Genomic DNA, 10,751 nt, shown 5'->3' with positions numbered 1-10,751 from the left:
TTACGAACTAGCAATGATAATGTTTATTAATCGGCAAATAAAACTTCATTATGTTTGTTCTTCATAATGTTTGTTTTATGTCACTGGGAAGTTAAGGTTCAGCAAGAGAGTCGCCCAAACATTACACAATGTCGACATTTTCTTGCTAGCAAAAATATATACATACAAACGAAAATTGTAATGCACTGATTACCTTATTTATTGTGTTTTTTCTGTGAAAGTGCTAACTAATATAAAAAGAAACATTATTCTTCTAGTTCAATACAGATGTATTTCTGACTGTTAAAAAGGTTATTTGATTAAAACTGATTCATCATTTTATGTTCATATTTTTACACTGTGTAGGCTTTCTCCCTGTTCAGGTATTAGAAAACCGAACTCATTTTTCACTCCAGATATCTGACCTTCTTACGTAAGAACACTCAATGGAAAAAAATGCCCAGGTTGTCGTGGAACATTTGCTTTGTGTCACGAACACAAAGCAAAATAACAAAATAAAGATTAAGAAGGCGCAATGACACAAAATCCACAATCATATCATTAGTGAACGCCTCGAAAACAGGTTAACTACTGATGCTCGCAGACGACGATCCCGTTCCCATCAACGTCAAAACTGTCTTCCCGAGAAATCTTGATCTTATATTTACTTTCTGTCCCACCCCATTGCTTTACTGCATTTGTGGTAGGCATCATTTAAAATGCTTAGCGACTTCTTAAAATCACCTGCGGTATCTTCTTCGACCAGCATTCCTGGCTGAAGTAGTACGTAGCTGTTAATAATGAACAGAGGGCTCTTGCGACGTGTGACTTCGAAAAAGTTTTTTATAAATCAATGAATAATTCAGTTTTCGATAAAATCATGGAGAATGTTAGTAAACATCGCGGTATGTAGATAACATTTTAGTCTACCATAATTTATTTACAAAACTGAAGAAAATACAGAAAGTCTCAATTTTTCTGTATTTTATTACATATATTAATGTCAGCATGGAGACTAGGAACTGCATCCATACCCTGTGAAGTGGCATTCACGTTCACTTAAAAAGAAATCTTCAAAGACCAAAGTAGACTCCAGTGGTCTGGTACCAAGGAGGTTTCTTAACCTCCATTTCTGATACTTAGTTGTTTTGTATTATGCTCTTTGACGTCGAGAAGTGTTTTCTGACGCTAGTGCTGTTGATTTGTTTTACTGTCGGGTGTGTCGTAGAAGGCGTGTATTTTGTGAGTTGGGTGCTAACTTGATGCAGACGTGAGCTGAGACAATTTCCGTGGTAATGGCAAACTCAATAACGGAGATCTTCTCTTCCTATCAGGAATATCTGAACAACGAACAAGATTTGAGGGACGAAATACGTAACATTGTTAAGGACATAGAACAACATGCAAGAGAAATACTAACAATTCTTCAAGCTATTCACCAAGAAGGGGGAATTCGTGAAATACCCAAGTGCTGTGAAGCTGCAAGAAAGCAGTTCAATGAAGTGCAGCTCGCATTTACTCGACTTGGTAACGCAATTCCTGCCGAACAATATTATCGTTTTAACGATCACTGGCGATATGCTGTTCAACGGCTAGCATTCCTTGCAGCCTTGACAATTTACCTCGAGACGGGAGACTTGGCGACTCGTGAAACAGTAGCTGAAATACTTGGACTTAAGACACGGAGAGATGCAGGTTTTCATTTAGATCTGGAAGATTACTTGATGGGCCTGCTCCAGCTTTCATCGGAACTGTCACGCTTAGCAGTCAACAGTGTAACCATGGGCGACTATGTTCGACCTCTTCAGATTTCACGCTTTATTGCTGAGCTGAGTGCCGGTTTTCGGCTTCTGAATCTTAAAAATGATTCACTTAGAAAACGATTTGATGTTTTGAAATACGACGTGAAGAAGATAGAAGAAGTTGTTTACGATTTGTCGATACGTGGTTTGAAACCTCCTGAGGACCCCGAAATCAAATGCAGTGAAAGTGCTACGACGGATTAGTGTATGTAGCTTTGTTTCATTTACGACTGCTGACACACTTTTAATTAAACGATTATGTTATCACTGTGCAACGTAATCCGTAAAATTTGTGATGAGAAAACAGTTTATTTATTTTTTTGTGCGTGAAGATTTCTAAGCCTAAGTGTGATTAGCACAATATTTGTTAACGTGCTGTGTAGGCCTAGTACTACTAATACAGGCACTTCTGCCAGTTTACGGTCAATATTTGGGTGAATGTAATCACCATTTAGGACGTATGTATGATGATTTTTGGAACCCACAGTTGACGTGAGTAATGAATAGGAAAGCTGTTCCTCAGTTATACTGTGTTTAAAGCATTTTTTGAAAGAAACATTGAGGATTAAGGACTCGTTGAAAAATTTGTGGTTTCTAGTTTAACATTTCTGACAAATGATTTTCCTAAACACAGCACATGATTAAATAGTATTCATTTCTACAGTACATTAGGAGCAGGAGTGGTGCAAGTTTATTGCATAATTTCTAGCACATTTAACCGTCAAAACGTGTGTGTGTGTGTGTGTGTGTGTGTGTGTGTGTGTGTGTGTGTGTGAGAGAGAGAGAGAGAGAGAGAGAATATGATAGGCTCAATTATGTAAACATATACACTAGAAGATAATTTAAGCTTACTTCTCTTACATAAAAAATACATGGTCTATGAAATATTGAGCCACCATTGAGTCACTATCCTTGATTAGCAGACTAACACCTGGGGTTTATAAGGGATGTTGCAATTTGTTTACTGTTTGTTCGATTCACCTGGATATTAACTATGTAAGGGAACTCTTATCTGTCTGAATTATCAGTGTGTGGTATTTATTTTAATGGATTCTGCAGAATATTTCTCTTCTAGCTTCAAAATTCAGTGAAACTGTTGGATTCAATTCCTTTCAGTTTTTTATTTAAAATTGGTTACTGTTTCTTAATTTTAGAACTGTTTTCACAATTTAATGAATGTATGGCATGTTTGCAAAGCAGACAGTTACTGAGGCCCTTAGATTTGATCTAAATAATGACTGCTTAAAGCTGTCCATGTATTCGCCACTGATATTTTTTAAAAATTTGCCTGTGCATTTTTGATTAACTGGTAAGAATCTTCAAAGCAGCTTGTAGTAAAAAAAAAAAAAGTTGTCAGTAGAATTTTGTGCTCATACATGGAATGACAATAAGATGGAGGCTCTAGGCAGTTGTCAGTGGTGTATTTGAAAATTTTAAATTGTATTCTTGTTTCAAACTGCACTGATCTCTTAATGACAATATTATAACAGGTTATTTTTATTTCAGTACACAACAGAATCATTTGTCACCCATAGATTTATTCCAGCCTTTCACAAATCTTGAACTCTGTTAATTAGAATGATGCAGTGTGAGAATTAGGCATGTAGTAACCACTAAAGCTGGACAGTTGCAAGTGTTTGCTGGTGTTACTATTTGTGCCTTTAACTGTTTTTCCTGCAATACATGCAAGTCATTGGTGATGTTCCAGACTGTGCCTCAAGTGTGACTTTTGTTAAGATAAGATTTGACATCTAATTAAAGTAGTTCAAACTGCAGAATGTGTGTGACAAGAGGAGGGGAATGCAAGTAATACTTTGACAGACTGTCATTTTATGGTGTATGCCTGCATTTTTTTTCTGACCGTGTCTATTTTCTCATCAGCTGCAATATATATTCCCTTCTGTTGTTGGGTATCTGTTTCTCTGGAATGCAAGAGACATTTAAGTCAATATTGAGGGGCACTTAGGTGCTCATAATGTATGATAATATATTGCTTTTATCTGATGTAATATTTTTCTCAATAATTATGTAGCTATTGTAGCTTCAAATTATATTGGCTCTAATTGAGTAATTATAAAAATACTGTAGTCATAAACGCAAGACTTTTATTTTGTCTGATGTAGAAAGAGTAGACACAAGTGGGTGTGCATTTAATTGCAAAGCATTTGTTTATTACTTTCTGCAGATAAAGTGACAAAAATTTAGTTCAATATTATTAGTTAACATTATCAACATTGGTGAATAACCTAATGAAAACAATTATTCCTGATATGAAGATGATAAATACTGGGCGGAATGCACAATCAGAGAAAAGGGCAACTGCATACTGTACAGAGAAAGTGTTGGTCAGGAAGTACATTCAAAAAAGATGTCAGACATTATAATTCTTTTTTTTTATATGTTTGTGTATTCTTTGTGGTGATATTTGCCACAATTGAGATAACATGCAGAGTTAAAAATTTCTGGAAGTAAATCTGTAGATTGATATTGTAATTTCTGTTGATAAGCAACAGTGCTGCATCATTGGCTATACTGTGCAAAGAAAATAACCTTATATTGCTATATCATGGCAACTAAAATTTTGTGACAGACTGAGATTGTGGCCTGGATCCCCTGTTTAACTTGAGTAGTAGCCTTAACACATTACTGCCACATGTGTATTGATGGATGTTTACTGCCAGGCCTTGGTGTCAAGCCTGAGCCTCTGTTGTGGCCAGCAGCAGACACTTGGTGTTGGATGTAAGGCTCTGCTGTTAGCTGGGCTGGAGTTGTATGTCATATTATTGTCCAGCTTGTGTGTGACGTATGTAACCTGATATGTCCTGTCAGTGTGATTGTAAGGCTCTTGTAAGTTATTCCTCTCAGACCATAAGTGACCCCTTCATCAAGTAGAGATACTGTTGTCATATGCACAGATCTAGGAACAAACATGGCACTCTTGCATTCATCAATATTGTATGCCCTAGAATGCATGTGGCAGATAGTTCAGGAGCCTTTCATATTCAAGGAACTATTGAAATTAGTGAAATTAATTCACTAATGGTATTCTGTGATGATGTTATATGTAGCATCTGGAAGTAATAGGAGGGAAACATCACAGACTCTGATAGCCAAATCTCATTATCAAATGTCGCTTGTGCGACAAACCACAAGGATCATCAAAATACGAAGATATCTAACATATATATATATGGACATGTCGCTTGTTAGCTATAATTGGTGTTTGACAGTGTAAGTGTTCCATAGTTGGACACTTTCCTGTTTTACAAATTATTTTGTTTTACTGATCACATTTTATAATGAGAATTGACATCTCAAAACTATCATCGTCTTCATAAATGGATTTCAGCCATGGCTATTAGAAAAATTATTATATCAGTTTACAAGTAGGCTAAATGATCTGACTGCACAACATTCGGACATTGCGTTCTCTAGACTGTGTCATGAGGAAGAATCGACATAAGTGGTGTAAATCTGTATATATTCACACAGCTGACAGAAGACAATACTGCGGGATGTATTAATTACTATTTATCATTAACCTAAAATTGTCTATTTGTCAGCGAAGACAGTCTATATATGACAATAATATAATTAGCACGAAAGCAGCTGCCAGTACTGTGAAGGGCAACAAAATAAGAGCTGCTGCTGCTTTGTCAGTTACACTAAATATCAACTACTGTTTCTTAATCTTTGCTAAGTACACTTCCATATATCAATGGAATAAATGTCATCTACTAACTATAAGAATAGATGTTTGTTTTTTGTCTCTCATGGTAATGGCATTCTGACCTTTATCTTCTTGCAGTCAGCAGAGCTGTGAAATTTGTAGAATGATGTAAAAGGCATTTTAAATGTGCAGTGTTTCTCAGTGTCTTGCTTCATATCTGCCTAGAGTTTATTAAACTAGAAATCCTCTATAAATATTTCCCTAGGAGTCAAAGTTTCTGTGGGAATTATTTTCATGTCATCCCAAAGTTATTTTATTAGTAGCCAAGAATACCATTAAGGAATAGATGAACAGGCAAGTGAGTTAACAACTTAGATATTTGTGCACTGATGACCTCACCATTGAGTGCCCTTATTATAAAACACATCTTCTCTACTGTTTTACTCAGTAATGTGATTGCTCACTTTTACTGAAAAAGTGATTTATTTACTTCAGTTCTGTTGTTCCAGGTGATGATTCCACAGAACATTGAGGAGTGAAAATGTGGCAAATGAGCAAACACCCCAAATCATTTCTCAGTGTTTCTCTCTTCTTTCTGCTGTCCAAGTGGCTCCAGTCTTCTTGGTTTTTTCCGTGATTTCCCTAAATCGCTACAGGCAAATGCCGGGATGGTTCCTTTGAAAGGGCACGGCCGATTTCCTTCCCCATCCTTCCCTCACCCGAGCTTGCGCTCCGTCTCTAATGACCTCGTTGTCGACGGGACGTTAAACACTAATCTCCTCCTCCTCTTCTTGTTTTCTTTAATGGAAACCTTGGGAATTTGTAATTTTTTCCACTTGCTGAGTAAATTTTTATACCTATTCAGTTATAACGTGGAGTAATTTGGAGTTTGTCCTTTTCACTGCCAACTTCTTTGCACCACTGAACTAAGTGAACAGTCTTTTTGTCAGTCTGTTGGGATTCATCCTTTGGATGTGACAGTGGAAATCTATTCTCCTTTTCCTAATCATGTCTGTAACTTTTCAGTATGTGTATAAAGTTCACTATTATGACATCTTGTGTATTGTTTTTGCCCATAAACTGATCCCAAAATTTTCCTGTTATTTTTATTTATGTGATTTCCAGTGCTTCCATCACCATCCTTTTGTTTGGCATTAAACATTCTGCTGCGTAAAGTACTTCTGGGCAAATTACTGTGAAGTAGTTAGTATTGAGAGATACTGATTTCTTGTATACATGCTTAGTGAGGTATTACACTGTTTTTGTCTTATTAACCCTTGCTTCAATAGTTTTTTTCCTCTAAAATGTCTTGGCTTCTCTACCTTTACGATTTCTGGCCCCAAGGGCAGAGTGCTTTGTGCCTCTATCTGCTCATCCACACTGAAAGGCCACTGGTAGGATGACTCATAATCTTGGAAGTCACCCAATCTCCACACATGTTAACTGCCAATGCATTGCCCACTCTCCACCATGAGGAGGCGGTTGTTGCGTTTTTACCTTCATAGAGTGTGAGGCCATAAGGCTTTTCTCATTCCTCTTTGGTACTTTCAGAGAGCGAATGTTTGTATTATTGTTCTTGTTATTCATTCAGTAAGCAAAGTTTGTAAACTACAAAAAGTATTATTGATGTGGGGGTCTTAATCCTTTTAATATAAGAGAAAAATATTCATTTATATTATTGAAAGAATCGTGTTTGGATTGTTTCATTACCATATTTGTGTCAACAAATATTGCAGCTTTGAGCTGCCATTTAAAGCCAGGAATGATTTATGTAAAATTAAGAACTGGAATGGTCCAGTACTGAAACTTCATAGCCATTATTTCTCCATTCTAAGTTTGACATCAGAACCTCAGCATTCTGGTACAAGTATAAAATTCTATTCGTACAATACATATGCCTTAATGTTTTAGTTCCCCGTGTATGAGGGTTGTCATGAAAGTAATGCTTCCTATTTTTATTCATGGAAACTACAGGAGATATATAAATTACAATAGCACAGCTAGATAGAGCAATATTTCAGCTGCAGACTGTCATTTTTCCACAGTCACTACCATTCATTATGCTTTTTTTTTCCTATGATGAACCAGAGACATGTAAAAACCAGAATGAGATTAGTCTAACCTTTTCCTTACAACTCTGACAACAGCATCTGACTTGCCACGTAGTCCATCTTTCTGAGGCGTAAAGAGATGGAAGTCTGAAGGCACTAAATCGGGTGGCAAGACAGCCCAGCCGAATTGTGCAATGAGTTGCGTGGTCGCAAAACCATGTTGCAGGTGAAAGTTGGTCTTCTCTGGCCCTACCGTGGGAATTCGAGCTTTCAGCTTAATCAATGTCGCCTTGTAGTGTACTGAATTGACAGTTTCTCCAGGCTCCAGGACATCCAAATGAATCACACCCTGGCTATCCCAGAAGACTGTGCACATCACTTTGTCTGCAGACAGCTGTCTTGAATTTCTTCTTGGGCAGAGAATTCGCTCGTCGCCATTCCATGGACTGTCTTTTGGATTCTGGCTCGTGATAGTGACACAACGTCTCATCTCTGCTGACAATGCTGTTCAGAAAATTGTCATCTCCAGCTTCACATTGGTCCAGCAGGTCCCGACAAATCTCCATTCGATGAGTTTTTTGGTGTTCTGTAAGCATCTGTGGGACCCATCTCGCACGGACTTTGCAATAACCAAGATGTTCCAACATAGTGTTCAAGGCATTACAGCTGATATTCAACTTTGCAAACAACTTTTCACCACATTGTTAACATCTATTGAATTATCTCCATACATCTTTAGCGAGCATCAATGGATTTCAGTTGGCGCAATTTCTTCAGCAGAGAGGAATCCAATCACACATCGCTGTTTTATACAAATGTCCATATCAAAGTCCATTTTGCAACAGTCATCTGCTGGCACCAACAACTGCAGAAATATGGAATCACTTGTAAATGAAAGAGGAAGGTTCAAATATTAGCACTACACCAAGAACATCTGGCGCTGGCATCCAAAGCCACAACAAAAACATAGGAGGCATTACTTAATGAACAACCCTCGTAAATTTTCATGGGGGCTGAGGATGACATGGCAGCCGGCTGGTACTGTTGGGCCTTCATGGGCTGTTCAGGATGAGAGGAGAGATCATAAAGGACAAGACTTAAATTCAGAGTAAGAGTTCACATTAATTTTTTGCACATTTTTTATTACATTGATCTATCCATTCATTAATAACTGGTTTTGACTTTTGCCGTCATCATATTCTGTTGTAAAAGTAAATTGAAAGCAGAGTGTTAGAGAAACAAACTACATAACTTTTACTGGATATGTACAGTGCAATATACCAACGTTATATGTGTTTTCTTTAGACTGTTGTATCCTATCAGTTATATACACCATATATAAGTGGTGTGTGACACCAGACATATTTTTAAAAGTAAGTAGCAACCACTGTTAAGTGCTGGTGTAACCTTAGCACACTGGTTTTAACCATATGTGCTCACTTCTTTTTATCATATGTTAAGGACAGTCGCGATCATACCATTACTGTTCTCCAGCAGTGGTAGCTACTTGTTTTTTAAAAATATGCACATGCTGTGTGTCATAAAACACACACATGTACATCCAACAGGATACAACATAACCAAAGAACCACACAAAGCTGGTATCTTGTACTGTACATATCCAGTAGCTTTTGAAGTTGTTAATTTCTGTTATTTTTCTGTTTTCATTTTTTTTAGCAGACACTGATGATGGCAGTAGCTGAAACTGTCTATTAATGCAATTAATATTGGGGTCTTGATCAAACATCAGAAAAAAAATAGAATATCTCAGTTTTCATGTTCAGTTTTGCAAGGAAATCATTTTGTGATCTTATATGATACTACTACCAGAAAAATATATGTTAAATCATTGAGTGATTATGAACATAGCTTAAGGTTAGTCCTTTCAAGTCAGGACAGGATTTTAATATACTGCTAGATGCATATTCGCTGTGTTAAAGTTTTTGATCCTGTTTGGAGTTTCTTAACTCACCGTAAGAGACAGAAAAAGTTTCAAAATTAAATTTATAACAGCGGTTTTGTGAAAAAAGAGGTTATAGTTATCCATTTGTGTTTTACTAATACTGACCAAGTGACCTGACCTAAAACATTTTAGAAGTTAGACATAGTTAAAAATAGTTTTACTCTGTGTGGAGCTGTTTCTACCACTTCCTGTGATATGAAAATAATATGGTGCTGTCACGATAACTTTGGAATCATTGCTTGCAAGATGGTTGTCATAGCTACACCAGCATTTCTGAAATCTTTTTGATAAGCAGACCCTTTTTAATTTCCACATTTATTGTGGAACTCCTAGTTTGTTTCTGTAGTATATTTTTAATACAAAATTCTGTAAATGGATTCTTTGCAACAAAATTGACAGTTGCATATTTACTTCAAAAAGTGATTTCAATGCTAATCCAAAAATTTACTGTAACATACACAAACAGGACATTTAAATTTTAATGAAATGAGTGCTTTTGTTTCTTACTTTCACAGGTATATTTAGTATTAAGCTTTATTGATGAAAATTGATTTCTCATGAAAGGTTTGGCATTGAGTCTGTTGCAGTATTTATACTTCGTCGATACATTAGCTGAGAGCCCCATGTCATAAGTAAACATAGTTGCAAATGTAAAAGTACTGTACCAACATAGGCTTTTGTGACAGTTGAGAGTATTTCTCTTTTAACACTTGACTGCCGTGTGGCCACAGCAGAACTACACACCTGACTCTGGTGGAGGCCAAAGCAGAGAGCTGTGCTGTGTGCCTGGCCTGGCCTAATGTGGTGGCCAAACATCCAACACGAAGTGTGAGTAGTCGATGTCCTAAACTTCACCAGAATTCCACTAACAGGATTAATTGCAGTTTATTTCAACAGTTAATCAGATGCCAGTTAAGTAGTAGTTTTGTGCTGTACTGACATCGTCAAAGGAAATCGGTGACTATGAATGGGAATTCATATAGATTTTTAATTTAACTTTCATTTGGAACATAGTGATTAAAAGTATAGGAGACCAAATATTGCAGCTACAGTAGTACTGTTGGCAGATATTTGCGTGAAAGAGGATCCTCTAGTAATATGTTTTTGTCCTGATACTGAACTATTGTAACTAATACTGAAAGCCCAACTACATGCTAGATTCATCCATTTGTAATGAAAATTTGCATTGCGCAAGTTGCTACTGTAGACCTACTTTAAAGGATGGCTGGGTCGTGTACTTATAGTAGAAGTGGAACACATTTTAAAGCTACAGGAGACTTGATCAC

The 10,751-nt window shown here is 36.7% G+C and overlaps 1 protein-coding gene across 1 annotated transcript; it reads left to right on the top strand.

Moving 5' to 3' along the window:
• Nucleotides 1-1,152: 1,152 nt before the first annotated feature.
• LOC126481185 (translin) lies at nucleotides 1,153-5,531 on the top strand. Its single transcript, XM_050104774.1, has one exon. The coding sequence runs from the start codon at nucleotides 1,275-1,277 to the stop codon at nucleotides 1,983-1,985; it is 711 nt and encodes a 236-aa protein (XP_049960731.1). The 5' UTR covers nucleotides 1,153-1,274; the 3' UTR covers nucleotides 1,986-5,531.
• Nucleotides 5,532-10,751: the final 5,220 nt, after the last annotated feature.

The sequence above is a fragment of the Schistocerca serialis genome, chromosome 5 (genome assembly GCF_023864345.2).
Source record: "Schistocerca serialis cubense isolate TAMUIC-IGC-003099 chromosome 5, iqSchSeri2.2, whole genome shotgun sequence".
Lineage (NCBI taxonomy): Eukaryota > Metazoa > Arthropoda > Insecta > Orthoptera > Acrididae > Schistocerca > Schistocerca serialis.
The sequence above is the reverse complement of the archived record's forward strand: the minus strand, read 5'-3'. Positions and strand labels throughout refer to the sequence as shown.